Consider the following 17269-nt stretch of genomic DNA (forward strand, 5'->3'; position numbering starts at 1 on the left):
TCTGGAATCACCTCGGCATGCACTTGCTTCCTTGGTTTCTTTCTCTTTTTTTGTCTTATCCCCTCAATTAAAATGCAAGCTCCTTGGGGGCAGGAACCTGCCTGTCCTATTTACTACTACCCCAGTTCCAAGCACCCACCCACCCATGGCTAGCCAGAGACACCGAGGTCCCTAGAGGGCAGGCGATTCGCCCAAGGTCACATAACCAATAAGCAGGTGGCAGAGGTCAGCCTGGCACTGCAGCCTGAGCACTTGACCTTTCCTCACTCTCTCCCCGCTGACCCTCAGCCAGCCTGTCTTGCCCCTGCCTCCTCATCACAGCAGGGTCAGAGCCTGCAGGTCCTTGCCAACAGTGTCCCCTTTATTTGCCCGGAGACCCATAATGCCCCTATCTAGGCAGCCCTGCCTGCTTCCCCTCTGTCCCTCGTCCCTCCCTTCCTGGCATCAGCGGCTCCGGCTCCGATGAGCTCATGTCTGGAAGGTTGGGAGCTGCCCTGAAGGAAAAGGTGCCTTCCGGGCCAGGACTCTGGGGCTGGAGGTGTGCTGAGACTGTGGGAAGTTAGCCCTGGCAGGGGGATGGAGCCTGCTGACCCCCACCTAGTTTGCCTCCTGGAGCTCTGGAGAACTCAGGGAGACATCCATCCACACCAGATCACCATGACAAGGTGTGGAGGGGAGATGGAGTAGGCTCCTCCTGTGTTTCTCCCCTCCCTCCAGATGCTCCACTGTCACTTTGTACCCTCCCACCTATCAAGGATTTGCTCTTTCCCAAGGAGAAAGTGTTCTACCTACAGAATTGCCCTGGGCAAATTGCTTCCCTTCCTTGGTCTCCGTCTCCCCAACTCAAAAGTGGAGACTAGGTAAAATGACTCAAGAGGCTAGCCAGGAACCAAGCACCAGAATGCCACAGGTTTGTGCTCCCCACCCCCACCCCACCCCCCAGCTTAGGGAAAGAATAGAGAAGGGAAATAGCTGACCAGGGAGAGAAAGAGTTCAAAACCTTATTTTAACTACGTAAATGCTGTGACTGGAAAAATCACAACTTAGTTCAAATGCTAATTGGCGATGGGGGCCCTGGAGTTGGCTGGTGGCTTGCAAAATGGGAGCAGACCTGAAAGGTCGCGGCCACAAGCCAGGGTGACATAGCAGCAATGATTTATGTAGGAGAAGTTCTTCAAATATCAAACTTGACTGATCCTATTTCATCCTCGTACACAGATGAGAAACTGAGGATCAGAGAGAAGGAATCATCCCAAGATCTCATTGGGAGAATAAGGCAGCAGATGCTCCTACCACGCAAACAGGGCATTTCCAACTCTCCTGAGGGGGGGTCTCAGCCTCTTTCTGAAGCAATACCGTAAGTAGTTGGGGGAGTGAACCATCAAATTCAGTTTGTGCCTTCACCCCTCAAGATGTAATGGGGGTCAGCCCTGGGGTTGGTGAGCAGGCAGGCTGGGGCCAGCAAGGCTTCCACTCCCTTGCCCCAGTGTACCCTCCTTCCCCTAATTAGCATCCCATCTCACCCTCCACTTTCCAACAGGACAGGATTGGAGCACTGACTATTCCTACAACCACCAGCACTTTCTCAGTACAGCTCCCCACTCAGTGACCATCCTGCCAACCTTCCCACTGGGAGCCCCAGAGAGCAAGGGGCTTACTCCAAGATCATGCAGCAAGCTGGTGTGTTCCAGTGTCACCTGCCAATGAGGGTAGGGTGGAAGGGGGAATGGGACACATGCTGCTTTCCACTCAGTTCTTATCCCTTCTTTGAAAATTCAGACATGGAACACAGAGGGTCCCTGTCCCCATCCCAAATAAGCATATAACTTGGGGGTAGTGTGGGGAAATGAAAGGAGACCTTTTCCCCAAATTCCTCAAAGGTCTTGCCAGGACCTTTGAATGATGCTTTCCCACCGCCTATTCCACAGCACGGAGGTTAGAAAGGAGCCCCACCCTCCACTCATTTCACCTTTGAGGCCCCCCATTCTCAGCAAATAGGGGCAATCGTAAGGGTGTTGTAAAAATTTGATGTGAAAAGCCCAGGGGTTTCCCTCAGCCGGAGGGCACTCTGGAAAGCCCGTGATTTCCCCAGGTGGGGTTGGGCCCGGTGGTCCACAGCGTAGCCCGGTTTCGCGTTTGGCGTCCCCGAGCTCCAGCCAGACCCCGGTGCCCGGCTGCCCCGCCCGCGGGAGGTGGGGGTGCAGGCCCAGCGCAGGCCGTTCCGCTGCCCCACGGGCGCCCATGTTGGTCCACCCGGGCAGCGCCCCACCCGCCGTTCCCCTGGCTCAAGCCAGCCGCACTTTCCCAAAGCGCCCGTGGGGCGCAGACCCTGGGCTTCTTGCCATCCGTGAGCCGGGGGCTGCCTTGACCCCCCCCCCGCCCCGATCGGCTGGAGGAAAGGGGCGCGAGGGCTGGTGACCCCGCACCCCAGAGAAGAGCTTCCCGTGGTCAAGGCGTCCTGCGGCTCCGGAGCTGCGGGAGAGCCCGAGATCCCTCCAGCCTCCACCAGACAGGTGGGGAAACTGAGGCCCAGAGTGGAGGAGCAACTTGGCCAAGGTCACTCCGCGAACGGCGACTGGAGCCCAGATGTGCCACCGCCTCCAGCGCGGTGCCACCAACTGCGCAGGTGGGAAGGGCGAGGCGCCAGGCGCCCGCACCCCGCCAGGCCAGCGCCCCTCACTCACCTCCAGCCTCTGCGCGCGGTCCCCGAGCTCCCGGGCGCCGCCGCCTCGGCACACCTGGCCGCGTCAGTCAACGCGCCCCGCCCCGAGGTCCCCGCACCCCCGCTCCGCGCCAGGCGCGGGCTTTGCGCCCGAAGCCCCCTCCTCGCCTCCACCGCCGCCGCCGCCGCTGCCGCCGGGAGGGCTGCTCGGACCGGAGCCGGGAGATGCGAGCGGGCGGGCGGGCCCGCAGCTCTCCTGCCGCCCGCTCCCCGGGGCCCTAGCGCCGCCCCTCCCGGCCGCCCCGCCCAGCCGCCGGGGGTACGACTCCCCCCTTCGCTGGCTCAGCCTCCTGTCTCCAGGCGGGTCCCCCTTTCTCTCTCTTTTTCCTCTCTCGCAGTGCCTCCCTTTCTGCTGCCTGATTGCCTGTCTCTCCCATGTCCTCATCATTTTCCATCTCCTGGTTTGTCGGTCTGTCCTCAAATCCTATTCTCTTTCTGACCCGACGTGTTTGGCCGGCTCATTTCCCCCTTGTCTTTCCCACTAGTCCCTCCTCCCTTAAATCTATCTCTGTGATTCCGTGGGGCACAAGTGACACCACCTCCCATACCAGAAAAAGTTCCCTCGGGGCCATCTCCCACCACTTTCATCTCAGCCTTAATAACCAAAATAACTCTTTACCCTGGCAGGACTAGGCAAATAGGGACTGAGGAGGGTTGCCACCTCGCTCACCATCAGCCAGCTGCTGTTCCCGACTTAACTAGTGGGTCAGCAACAAAGGCACGGGGGCTGTGCTGCCATCTTTCCTTGAAGGGGATTCCATTCGCATGGAGCTCAGCAGAGTCTCTAGGCCGTGCTCAGTCTGCTTCAGAGTCCCCCATGGGGATGCTATTAAAAGCCCATATTCCCACATTCCAGTCCCTCTCCCTAGGGGAGGGGTTGGTGGGCTTGGAAACAAGACTAAACAGTCACCCTCCACCCCTCAAAAAATTTTGAAGTGGATTACACTTGGAAAAATGCTGGCCTGAGCAAGAGTACAGTGGCACCCACCTGTAATCCCAGCTACTTTGAAGGCTGAGGCAGGAGGATGAAAGGTTCACGGCCAGCCTCAGCAAGTTAGTAAGACCCTGTCTCAAAATAAAATAGGAAAGGCTGAGAGTGTAGTTCACTGGTAGAGTGCTTGCTTATACTGTGTGTGTTAGGCCCTGGATTTGATCCCCAGTATAAGTACAACAACCAAAAACTAAAAAAAAAAAAAAAAATGTAGGGCTGGGTTTTCACAAGTTTCCTGGGTTTCTCACCCTTTGAACCAAGGTGGTTCCACTTTCATCTGTCTTTTGTATCAAGAGCTCTGTGTTCAGATTTCTGCAAAAGGAAGTTAGAAATGTGCAGATATAAGCCCACCCCACCCAAGGTTTTCTGAAACACTGACCTATAGGTGTTGGGGGGCTTGGTTGTTCCCTGTTCACTGTGGGCTGGCTCAGAGTGCAGGAGGTCAGGTGACAGAGGAGACAAACCCTCTCTGGCTGCTCTCTTCCCACTGCCTGGCCTCAAGGGCCTCAGAGAATTCCTCTAACCCTGTTTTGCTGGGGTTGGGGGGCAGAAGATTGGAAGCAGGTAGAGTATTGCTTACCCTGAGAGCGCTTTGCTGGAGAAGTGGTTGCAGCCCAGCCTGTGGAAAACCAGGAAACAAACTGTGTGGGTGAGAGGGAAAGAGAGACAGAGGCTAGGATTACTGCGTGGGTGGGTATGAAGAAGAAAGAGATGGGGAAAAGAAAGAAGGAGAGAAAATGGTTCTGTCTGTACGTAGGTGTGTGACCGTGGGTGTGCAAGAGTGGATGTGCCTGTAGGAGAGAACAGGAACGCAAGAGAGCTTTCAAAGTGTAGGTGTGTAGCAGAAGAACACAGAAAAGAACAAGCTTTAACCTGTATCTGTGTGCTGGTATGAGAAAGTGGGCACATGTCTGCTATGTGTTTTCAGGTGGGACTGTTGCTCTGTAAGCAAATCTAAAGCACATGTCCACATGTGACAGGCATGACGGGTGACAAGGCCTTCAGGAGGGTGAGTGCCAGTGTCTACCCATCGTCCAGATGTGTGAGTGCCTGAGGGTATTCTTGTGTGCAGCACTGTATCTATGGATACGTGTGTATGTGTGAGTGTACAGTGAGGTATATTGGTGTGGGTGTGGAAAGGGCAGTGGGCAGCTTTCTGCTCAGCCTGAGCCTGAAAAGCAAGGACCTTGTCCTTGGCCCGTGACTACTCTCAGCTCGTCGCCTGGGTGCAGGCTTTTCTGTTTAATCAAAATCAGTGCGCAGCCAGGAGTGTGACTCATCTGACAGCCTAGACCCCCACTCTCACCCCAAGACCATCCTGAGGCTCAGAACAGTGTCCACTAGAGTGGAGAGGCCTCCACACCCTCTAAATACCCCCACCCCAAAAACATAAAGGTCACCAGCAAGGGAGACGCCACCTCAGCAGTGGGTCTCAGGCCTCCCCCATGCATCTGAAGGGGAGAGAGAATGTGGTTTGTCCAAATCCCCCCACCTACTCCCAGAGCCTGAACAACCTTTTACCAGCCCCAGGTGGGTGGAAGAACACGGCCTGCTGCCTCGTCTCCATGGAGACAAGGCAGCCAAGAGGGTGTTTAAAAACATGGGGCCAGACCTCTCAGGGTTCAAATCTCAGTTCCTCCACCCACGGATTGTGAGAGTTTTGATGATTTCTTTAAATTCTATATATCGTAGTTTCCTCATCTGTAAAACAGAGATAAGAAAAGTATGAACTGCAGAGGGCTGTTTAGAGCATGAAATGAAGTAGTCCATACGAAGCATCTAGCACAGTGCCTGGCAACTAAACAGTGAGGTAGAAGCCAGGGTTCCAGCCTTTAGCTTTGCCACCAATTTACTGTGTGACTTTGGACAAGTCGATTGTTCTCTGGGCTTCAGAGCCTCCATCTGCAATGATAATCTCAGTGAGCTCAGTTATAACCAGCTGAGACCTTAGAAAGTATGGCTACAGCATGGGACTTTCTTGGTGAGTTATGGACCAACTGGTTTGGCTAAGATCTGATTGTGAGCCCTGTTACATTTTCCTTCTCACATATATGCTCCCAAGTTGGAGGCAGCTGGTGACAAGAAACTTGAGGCTGCTGCCCACCTCGGCTGTCTGCAGCCCCTCCCCTTCCAGCCTGCCAGATGGTACTCAGTCCTTGGAGAAATAGTACCAGTACCTACTGACCCCAAGTGAAGATCTCTGCAAAAGATGCCATGCTCATACTTAAAAAACACCAGGGAACACTCCAAGAAGCAGGTATAATTGCAAAAGGATGGGTGTAATTGTCTGATGATGCTTATAATCCTTTGGCAGTAATGGAGGAAGCTTTAAAAGGAAGCCCTAATCCACTAATAACCTGGCGGTACCACAGGCTTTTTAAGCGACTCCGGCCACACCCTTTCCCCAGGGAGCAGAAAGTCCAGCGTGGGCTCTGACCCAAGACCACCTGAATTTTGTCTCTCCTGCAAGACCCAGCTTCCTTCCTGTCCCCACCTCTGAGAAATCTACCCATTCTATCTTCCTGAGGTCACTCCTGTCCCTAGAAATGTTCAGACTAGAACTAGGTGACCAGCTGATTGGACATGAAAGGAAAAAAGTGAACTAGGCTGTTCAAGGCAAAGAACAGCATCGTGGTCTCAGTGCAGGTACTGACTGTTGCCTTGGGCAGGCGACTTGAATCTGTGAGCCTCAGTTGCTTCATCTGTAAAGAATTATTTCAGAGAGTAGAGGAGAATGACCCCACCGTGGTACACTGATGGGTTACATGCAAGGTCATCCTTTCTCCTCTCCTCTCTACCCATGCTCTTCTACCCCAGGTTTCCACAGACAACACACACAATTCCAGAACACAGTGATGGCTAAGAGCACATGCCCGTATTCAAAACACTGTGGTTGAAACATGTCCTAGCATCTTGCTAGGACAAATGCCCCGCATCTCGGACAAATCCCTGACATTCTCTGAGCCTCAGTCTTTTCATCTGTATAATGGAGATGATAACACTACATCCCTGGGGGACTGCCATCCGACTGAATGAAGTAATACAGGTAAAGCTCTTTGCACAACAGGCTTAGCACAAGAAACCTCAGCAAACAGTCTAGTTGTTGAGTTGATGATGATCATTTCAATTGTTATCAATGTCCCCACATACATATCCAGATGACTATAAAATTTCCAAAACTTTGCCACGTCCAAAGTCAGCGTGACCTCACAACAGCTTTATGAGGTAGATAGGATTCATTGTTTTATTTTACTTTCACAGATGAAAATACTGAAAGTCACCAAGGGACTTGCTAGGGTTTGGCCAGTGAGCATCAGGCCCAGACACAGTATCCCTGTCTCCTGACCCTGAGCCCTGGTCTATGTGAGGGCAGGCAGCAGAACCTGGGGTCTCAGGCTCCAGGGGGCCCAGTTTGGACTGACTCTGGAGTGGGGGCCCACCCCACCAATTTAAGTCTGGTGAGCCTTGCTGGTGCCCTCCTCCTGCCCCGGAGGCACTGAAGGCCCCTCTTTCCTGCTGCCCAGCTCTCTGGGTGACCCAAGTCTGGGTGGGAACTGTGTTCATGGGGGGCGATCAGAGACTGGAGAGAATTATTTCAGAGAGTAGAGTAGGCGGGAAGGCTGGTGAGATGCCAGCCTGGGCGTCAGCAACGCCTGCAGAGAAATGAAGTGTTCCTTCAGTTTCCTGACGCACGAGCCCTCCCAGGACTATGTCCCCCACACGCCCTACACCCCTGAGATCTGCTGGCAGCAGTTCCTGCCTGAGCTGAGCATGGCCCGGCTCACGTCCTCCCCATCTGGACCCACTTCAGGTTTCCATGGGCCCCGGTGGTGGAGGTGATTCAGCATGGGTCTCCCTGCCCCGCCCTGCTCTGCAGACTCCAGTGCCGGAGGGGAAAAGGATCCTCCTGCCTTCCTTCCTCCATGCCACACATGCAATGCTCCCCACACACTGTCACTGGATCCCACTGCAGCCCAGGTGACATGACTTGTCCTTTGTCATCTCTAACAGATGGGAAACCTAGGTGAGGAATATGGACCCAGCTCAGCCACTAATCGGCCAAGTAACCTCTGTCAGTCTCTTGCTCACTCTGGGTCTGTTTCCCCACTGGGATTGGATTAGATGAAGGGCTTTGGTGGCTAGCTTGAGGGCAGGGACCAGGTCTGTTTGTCCAGTCTGCATCCTCATATGCCCAAGTCACTCGCACTCTCTGATGGGTCCTGCCCCATCAGATGATTGGGACTTTCATGGTCATTCATTCCCTAATCATTAAAGGGCAGCTGAGACTGAGAAATGGACTTTTTTCCAACCAAGCATGATAACGTGGTTTTCTTTCACTGCCTGCTCACGTGCCCTCTTTGGCAGAAAAAGAAGTGAAGTTAGACACGGTACAGCTGGACCTGCCCGTAACCCACAGCTGCTTCTATCTCTCCACAGCTGCCAATCTGGGCATGCTTGAGGGACTGCGACAGATTGTCATGTTTCCTGGGAAAATATACGGAGGAACCCCCTGCTGAAGGACCTGTGGGGAGAAGGAATGCAAGCTTACCTGGTTTCTGGGCCACCCTGGGCCCAGGGCCGGGGCTGGGGCTGACTGTCACCACCTGCCGGGCCTTCACCACATCCCAATCCTGGTTGGCCCTGTTGTCATGCTGGGACCCCTCTCGTGCTTCCCTGGAGCAGCTGGATGGCTGAATGCCCAGGGCTCTGGACATCTGTGGCAGCCCTTGGGTGGCTCTGCAGGCAGAGTTGTCCCTGCTGCTGCTGCTGCTGGCCACCTTGTTGTCTTCCAGGTCCCTGGGCCCCGCCTCTCCCTGCAGGCCCTCTTCACTGCCGCTCTCCTCGGCCTCCAGGGCCAGGCACCTGTAGCTCCCATCGGGGATCTGGAAGGTGCAGGGGGTAGGCCTCCCTTCTCCAGGCCCCAGGGGCTGTGGTGGGAAGTGAGGGCCCAGCATGAGGCTGCCTTTCCTGATGAGCAGGCGCTGGCCCTGGGCTGGGGCAACTGCCTGAGCGCTGCTCTGAGCTCCGCTCGGTGGTGTCCTCTGGGTCTCTGCAGATCCACCTTCACAGAGTTGGAGCGAGGTCCAGCTGAGAAGTAAGATAAGTCCTTTCTGAGCTGGGTGAGGAGGTGGGCCCCCAACACCTTCTTCTTAACACTTCTTGACCTCTGGAATGAGAGGCCCCTTCAGGGAGATCTATCTGTACAGGGAGAAAAGGAACCGCACATGAGACAGCTCACCCAGTGTTCTGGGCTGAATTCCTGAGACCTGTCCATCTGAGGGTGGGCCTGAGAATTGGGGTTTGGGGTATGGGCCCCACACACGCACAGGGAAGTGTTGCCCAAGCTTCAGTCACTCAGCATTCTAGATTGGCACCCTCTGTGTGTGCTACCTGACACTCTATGGACTTCATTTTTTCCTTCAATCAACTTATATAACTTACTTTAATACTTTCGACTTTCTTAAGCAATAATTACAGAAAAATCACAAGTCTATTGTGCTAAGTCATTTCCCCTGATTCACATTAAATAAATATCTAGTTATTTAAAAATATTTATCTGAGCATGACTGAGAAAGAATTCTTTGACATTCCACCCAAAGTACATACACAACAGTAATCACAGGAACAGCGGGTGAGGATACAAGACTGGGGACATATACTTTCCTCCATAATGTTCCAGAGGCCTTACCACAGGCCCAGAGCAATAAAACCAGCAGACCATGGACTGAAACCTCTAAAACCATGAACCAAAATGAATCTTTCCTCCTTTAATTTTCTCAGGTATTTGTCCCAGTAACAAACACTAACCCAGAGGGGTCACCATGGTGGGCACTTATATGCCTGGGCTCTGAGTTTGACCTGTGATGGTCTCTGAACCTCCACTTCCCCACCTCAACATGGGTATTGTAATACAGTGGATCATCTCTAAACTGGAAATCCAAAATCCTAAACATTTCAAGACCAAAACTTTTGGTGGGAACAACAGGATACCATCACAAGTCCACATTCCATGCCTGACCTCATGTGACGGTCACAGTAAAAACACAGGCACACTAAAAATACTGTGCAAAATCTTATGCAGGCTACATGTATATATGAAACAAAAATGAATTTCAGTTTTAGACTCGGGTCTCCTCACCAAGATGCCTCATTATGTATATGCAAATACTCCAACAAAATCTGAAAACATCAGAAACAGTACTTGTTCCAAGTTTTTCAGATAAAAGATAACTCAACCTGTCTCTCCAGTGTCACATTGAAAGTTAAACTGTCTCAGTGTTCCACTGAGGGTTAAATGAAAAAATGCATGCAGAGGACTGAGCACGGTTTCTAAGGCATATCTTTGTACATTTTGGCTATTCTCTCATTCCACAAAAAGTTCTTAAGCTCTTATTCTATTTCAGATACCATAAAAATTCCTGGGGATTTAGTGATGATAAAGAAGATATGGTACTCTGCCTCATGAGCCTTAAAATCTGGTGGTAAGAGCTGTGAATGATAATAAGGACAATAATAATAATAGTATGATTATTTATAAACGTTAAGAGTGATGAGAGTCAGTGGAGAGGGGACAGAGGCTTCCTGAAGAGATGGCGAGGAGGAGATAGATGGGAGAGGTTCTTGGGCGGAAGAATTGGCCAGGCCTGGAAGCAGATGGAGAGTGGGTGTGGAGGAAGGGGGAGGAGCCCAGGATACAGCGCAGGTCCCCAGCTCTGGTGACAGAGTGATTTTGTTAATAGAGATCAGGAATACACGGGAAGGAGCTGGTGGTGTTCAGTGGAGCAGGGAGATGAGTTTGATTTTTGAATTTTCAGGGGGAGGTGAGCAGTAGGTCCACAGATGGGGGAGAGTTCCAGATTGGGATGGAAGGTTTGGAAAGTGTTTGTGGGGGCAGAGTGTGGAAGCAGACGGGATCCTGTAGGTTGAGCAGGTAGCACTTCAGAGAGGGCTCAGGGCCGATTGCACTTCATCATATTGAATGACTTGATCCCCCGTGACTTAGCTGTGTGGACTCTCTAAGTCTCATGTATCCTGTTGGAAAATGGGGAGAGAGCCACATGCCATGAAATCTGTGGACGTGGATGACCTCAGGGGCTAGACCGACCTCAGTGGCAGCACTCACCCCTCCGTCCCCGAGCAGAGGTCATGTGCCCCCCCGCCCTATGCAGCAAGCTGGGTGGAGGCCTTGGCTGCTGGTTGGGGCTGGGCCAGGAGAGTCTGGTAGGCATTCGGAGAGATAAGTGCATCACCAGGCGCTGGGACAAATCAGAGCCAACCAGGGCAAAGGCAAACGAACGTCAGAATCAGAAAGATAACCAAGCACCTGTTAGAGTAGCCTCTGCGGCAGGAATCAGGAGAAAGCTGACGACCCGTGCCTGGGGAGGAACAGAAGCTACCAGGCTGAGCACCTACCCTGACCCAGGTGGGTCCAGTGCTTAGGTTTTTACCACAAATTCTCTCAAGCCTCCAAGACAGGCACTTTATTATTATCTCATCTCAGAGGCGCAGACGTCGAGGCTCAGAGAGGTGAAGCAACACAGCCATTAAGGGACAGGGCTGGGATTGGGACCTAGCTGTGACACCTTGACAGTAATGCTAGAGCCAGGGACACAGAGGAGATGGCAGCAGGCCCTCAGTCCTCTCCTGGAGCGTTCTCACTCACCAGCTGCTGCCACACTTCTACCATTTAAGCTTCAAAGATCTTAGCATCTCTTGAAGGGCCAGGAGAATTCTGAAGAGACCTAAATGGCTATGTGATCCTGGGCAGATGGCCTTGCACTCTGGAGTCAGTTTCCCCAAGGGCACAATTTAGGGTTGAGACAGATGGTGCTGGAGGGGCCCTATGCTCTGGCGTTGCAGGATCCCATGATTCTAAGCTCTGGAGTCAGCCACCCCCACCGCCACCAGAGCCAGATGGCAGGAGGCAGAGGGAGTGGGCGAGGGGAGGGGGCAGGGCTCTCCGACTCCCTGCAGGGGCCTCGCCTCACTCTATCCCTGCTTCTGTTTTGCTGTATTTGACAGTGGCCACGGTTTCCAGGAAAGAAGAGAGAGGCGGAAAAGTTAACTTTCCGCCACCCACACAAATATTTTTGGCTGGCGTTGTCTTCGGGCTGCCAAGCCAGGAGGCAGGGGTTGGCAGGAGCACTCCAATTCACTCCCTCCCCTGGAGGGAGGACTCCCAACCCCACTGGAAGGTGTGGGCAGGCCCTGCACAGGCCTGAGCCCTGGAACACCCACCCTTGATGCCCGGGACCCAGCGATAATGGTAACTGCCACTTCCAAGCGTCTGGGAGGTGCTGGGCCAGCCCCTGACCATACACTCCTGCGAGGCAGGTGGATGAGCACAGTCCACAGATGAGGAAACTGAGGCACAGGGAGGAAAACACAGGGGTGAGAGGCAAAGCGGGGTGTGAATCAAGGTTGCTGGGATCTGTGATCCACCTACTGCTCTCTGGCTGTGGACTCTGTCTCCAGTGGTCCCCATATCCCCTAAGGCTGCTGAGTTGGATGGCAGGCCCATCTGTGTGAGCCAGTCCCCTCCGTAGGCAAGAGAGGACCACCTCTGGCCTCAGCAGAAGTGGAGAGGGTCCTTCCAAGCTCTGATTTCATTTCTACCCACTTGCATACCCCTTATCTGACCCTAAAGCTCTAAAACTCCTGAGCTTTGGCAGCCAGGGCTGGTAGAGCCCTCAGAGCTGCTGATCTCATCTCAGAAGGGAACTCTGAGCCCAGGTTATATAAGGCAGGCTCTGGGGCACCGGCTGTAGCACCAGAGGCACAGCTGAGCATCAGAGGCCCCATGGTCTGAAGGCCTGACCAGACATGCTGGGACTCCTGTTGTTGGCTTCTGGACGGGTGGGCCCAGGGATCATGGCCTTGAGACCCTCGCATTCTTTCCACGGCTTCTTTCGGAGTGGGGGAAGGGCACTGGCTTGGAGTCAGACCCAGGTTCTAATTCCGACGCCACCATCCGGTGGCTGCCTGATCCTGGGCCAGTGCCTTATTTTTCTGAGCTACAGTTTCTCTGCAGAACAGGGTTTGAAATGAGGCCCACTTCCCAGGGTTGTTGCAGGGATTAATAGAGAAAACATAGGCTCATTGCAGCACCTAGCAGGGCAGGAGAAGGCACTGCTGTGTGCTCACCCGCTGGGCTCCGTGGGCGCTTGGGGAGCTGCTTCTTGGAGCCTGTGCGCAGGCTGCAGTGAGCACAAAGCTCGTCCAGCCTCTCTCAGATGCCCCACAGGCCGGAAGAGCATGGATATTGCTGCAGAAGAAGCTAAAGGGAGTGAGGAGCTCTGAGCAGCAGGGCACAAATAGGTCCGTGATAGCGGTCGGCCATGGAGTCCTTGTTTTATCTCTCTCGTGGCCTCACTGGGTCATGCTAGGGAAATCACAGCATCTGATTTCACACATGTAAGACAAAAGTAGGCTGAGAGGAGAGAAGTAGCCCAGAAGTCTAGACAATTCACTCCTTCAAGGCCCTTCTGCCAGAATTCTCCCTACCTGACCTCCCTCCACCTATAGTTTTCTTCCTTGTCTCCATACTATTATAGTCTGACCCCTTTTCCCAATGTGTTGCTCACCTGCTCAAGAGTATCTCGTGGGTCCCCACTGCTCACAGAATAAAGTCATGTTGCCAACAAAGGGAAATGCAAATTTAAAGGCAGACCTCATGATTCTTGATTGAGGGGGATGAAGGAGGGTTTCCTTAGGAAGAATACCTATCAAGGCCCAGGGAGAACAAGAAGGCAGGGCCACTGGGGATAAATCCAGAGAACACACAGGCTTGGACAGACTGAGGGCTAAGAGAGAAGGGGGCCAGATCGTGACAGGCTTGGATGACCTGGACTCTCCCCTGCTGGCTGAAGAGAGATGATGAAGAGACTGTAGGGTTGGGGAACTGGGCAAGAGTGTCCCATGGGTGGATGCTGAAGGCAGAGAGGCCAGAGCAGATAGCAGGAGGCTGAAGCAAGGGCTGGCCTGCAGGGATCCCTGGGAGAGGAGAATGTTGGGGCAAGCTTCTCAGCATCTGGAACAGTGCCAGGCGCATAAAACAATGACGATGATCATAGCTGATGGCCATGAGCATGTACTATGTCAGGTGCTATTCCAGACACTGAGTGTGCGTGAACTCATCGGATCCTCATCACAAGCCTGGAAGGAAGGTGCTATTATTATCCCCATTCTACAGATAAGGAAGTCGAGCTTCCAGGCCTGCCAAGCTTAGCCAGAGAGCGTGGCCAAGTCCGGCTTCATATCCTGATCCTGATTGTCTGGCTCCAGATATCACTCATCTACCAGCCTGCATTGTCCCAGCCACAAAAGTCATTACTGAATGAATAAATGAAAGGATGGATGGATAAAGAGAAGGAGGGGAAGATGGAAGGATGGAAGGGAGGGAAGGAGGATTCTCTCCAGAACCTTGTAGGCACTCATTAAGTGAAACAAGGAGTATGGAGAAACCAAGGCAGAGCTGTTTCTGTATCCCACGGTCAAAACAGTCGCCCCAGGGACTGAGGTAGCTCAGAACAGGTTCAGATGCCTCAGGGCGCCTCTGCCTTCCCCCCCCACTGCCAGCAGCAGCGCTAGCCTGAGGGTGTGTGAGGGGCAGTGTCTGGTCTGTTCAGTTGCTCCTGCCACTGGGAAGAGAACTTGAGCTGTCCTCAAGGTTCTGAGCTGAGAGGACGTTCCTCCTGTTCCTCTCCCAAGGGAAGTACGGGAGGCGAGGGAGGGGCTTCCTTCTACATGGCGCCCAAGGTAAGATCCCAAGCCCGTCCCCACACTAGCACTGCCAGGCACAAGGGAATTCAGTCTCTGCCACTTCCTTGCTATGCATTCCTGCAAGTGTCACACCTCCTGTCACTGGGCCTCTGTCTCCCCAATTGGAAAAGCCCATGGCTGACCGGAGCAGAGGCAGCCAGGGTTGATGCTGCTCCTGACTCCTCCCGGCACCTGCCCCCACGCACTGTCTTCCAAGGGATGAGTGCAGTCACAGAGGGATGTGCAAGTGGTGACCCCACATTGCCAACCCAGCTCCTCATCCTGCAGGATGAACTGAGGGCTGCTGGCCTCTTCCCTCCCTATCTCAGCAGCCTTCAGCCTCTACAGTCGGCAGCACAGCCCACCGGGACCTCTCCTCCTCCTTCCTTCTTCCCTCCATTCCTGTCCACATCCTGCAGCAGAAGGGGCCGGTGTTGGATGGGCAGTGTGTGGAGCCGGGGGTGCTCCCCAGGGAGCAGCAGAAAACCCTCTCTGGCACGAGGGGCCGAGAAGAACTCCCAGCTGGCCCTCTGGGTGGGCTCGAGAGCCCCGCGTGCCAGCCAGGTCTCAGCTCAGCCTCACGAGAGCTGAGCAACTTTGGATGAGTCATTTCATCTCCGTGAATGTCAGATGCCCTCTTGGCAGCACGGGGGACTCAGTCATTCATTTATCCCCTCGTTCACTCAGCACACACTCACCCAACGCCTGCTCTATGCCGTTGCTATTTTCAGCGCTGGCAGTACACAGTGAACAAAAGAGAAAGAAACCCTGCCCACGGGAAGCTCACATGTTAGTTGGGATGGACAGATAATAAATAAATAAGAAAGCATATCAGATGGTGCTAAATGGCATGGAAAAATAATTAAGCAGGCAAAAAGATGGGCAGGGAGGCGGGGTGCTGTGGATCACCACCATAGAGGGAACCGTGAGAAACCTCGACAGATGCCTTTCTGGGCTTTGCTTGGCATGTGTATTTCAAGTTCGCTATTATGTTAAATTCTCATATGCAACTGTTACAAACATAAAATCAATATTAGGTGGCAAACTCAGAAACGTAAACCCTGAAAATTCCCCGGGAGTTGTATTTTTTTTTTAATATCTTTATTTTATTTATTTTTATGTGGTGCTGAGGCTGGAACCCAGTTCCTCTCGTGTGTGTGGCAAGCACTCTACCACTGAGCCACAACCCCAGCCCCAGGGGAGGTGAGTTTCTTATGCTAATATGCTGATTATACAGTTGCTCACCACTGTAGAACCTTCTATTCCACGATGAGGAGGCTGACCATTTAGGTATGAAGTTTTTGTAATCTATATATAAACATACTGTTTCACATATTAGCATTTTTTTCCTTGAGAATATTCTCTTCCAAGTTCATTAAATTGATAGAGCATCTCCTGAAGAATGACATTGTACTGGGAAAGTTAACTAAGTGCTCAGCGAGATGGTGCGATTGTCATTGTCATAATTACTTTGGTGAGGGGATGACTCAGGACACAATAAGAACAAAAGCCGCCACCTGTTGAGCATGCCAGTGTGCTGGGCACTGTACTGGCACACAGTGTCAAATGTGACCTTGTTGATTCCTCACAGTAGCATTCTGGGATTACCTACTACTATTCCCAAATAACAGATGAGGGAAGAGAGACTCAGGGATGGGGAACCTTTGCCCCTGTCCAGAGCAAGGAAATGGCCAAGCTGGAACCTGATGGGTGCCTGGGACAAGGGGTGGTCCTTAGGGTTCCCCATTTCATGCTGCACAAAGAACACGTCACTTTGGCATGGCTCTGCCACACCCTCTATGACTTTGGCCACATCCCTCCATTCCTGGATCACTGTGACCCCCACTGTACAATCACAGGGCTGGGCTTGAATCTCGAAGCCCCCTTCCAGCTCAGGATTGCCTGTGGAACCTGGCACCTGGGGACTTGAGCCCGACCCAAAGGGACTCACAGAATCCAGCCTGTTCACAAATCACCTAAGTCCCCTGCACGTCACATCTATTTCTGCCCCACTGGGTTTATAAATACATGGGCCAGGGAACTAGCTTCAACAGTACTGGAGGAACTGAAGTCATGGCTATAAATACAGGCCTGAAGCTGGCTGGGGTCTGGTGGGCTGTGGCAGGTCCAAGGCCATCCTGGGAAAGCACACCCAGGGGTCTCTTCCTGACTAAGGGAGGAAATGGAGCCCAGATAGGGAGGGACTTGCCCAAGGCGAGGGGGCCAGTGAGGGTCAAGGGTGGGCATGGAGCATAAGGCCCCCAACTCTCAGGCTATTACAGCCACCCTCACCCTGCGCTATGGGCTCATATGGGGGTTAGCCCCATTGGAACCAGAGCATGATAGTGTGATTGAAGTTTCTGATACTTTTCCTGATGCCATATTTCATCTGTTGTATATGTTGGGGTTCTCAAATATTTCATTACCTAAAAGATTCTAGGATAAAACATCCAGAGAATTCCTAACCATTTCCCCAACCCACCTGATAGGACTGAGGCTACCATGCTGACTCCTTAGAAAATCTCTTCCCACCTCTGCACCTAGGGGTGTCACTTGGTAGCTTAGCATAGGCGATGATGGGAGTAGTTACACCATGGAAACGGGCAGATGATGAAAACCAAGGCCCTTGTTTTCCCTAGAGCACCCGCTGTGGTGTTTATCAGCACGGCACTGCTTAAAACCCTGGCCAGCGAATCCCAAGCAAGCTCGTGCCCTGGAGGACTGAACTTGAGCCAGTTCCTTGACCTCGTCGCTAAGCCTCCTGGGTAATGGGAACCCATACCGCACCTGTATCA

The 17269-nt window shown here is 53.0% G+C and overlaps 1 protein-coding gene and 1 long non-coding RNA gene across 3 annotated transcripts in view; one reads left to right on the plus strand and one right to left on the minus strand.

Moving 5' to 3' along the window:
* Positions 1 to 17269, minus strand: part of Synpo (synaptopodin) — a 54248-nt gene that overhangs the window by 27356 nt on the left and 9623 nt on the right. For both annotated transcript variants that reach the window (XM_046460106.2, XM_046460107.2), the window contains exon 2: positions 8263 to 8912. In XM_046460106.2, coding sequence (XP_046316062.1) covers positions 8263 to 8668 — 406 coding nt within the window. In that variant the 5' untranslated portion in view covers positions 8669 to 8912. The remainder of the gene's footprint in view (positions 1 to 8262; positions 8913 to 17269) is intronic.
* Positions 435 to 9257, plus strand: LOC124103469 (uncharacterized). The gene is made up of 3 exons (XR_006855197.2): positions 435 to 910; positions 1219 to 1357; positions 8151 to 9257. It is a non-coding gene; the product is annotated as an uncharacterized LOC124103469 (long non-coding RNA).

This window comes from Marmota monax, unplaced genomic scaffold, assembly GCF_021218885.2.
Source record: "Marmota monax isolate L192 unplaced genomic scaffold, Marmota_monax_Labrador192_F-V1.1 WCK01_AAM20220418_F8-fsc00006, whole genome shotgun sequence".
Classification (NCBI taxonomy): Eukaryota; Metazoa; Chordata; class Mammalia; order Rodentia; family Sciuridae; genus Marmota; species Marmota monax.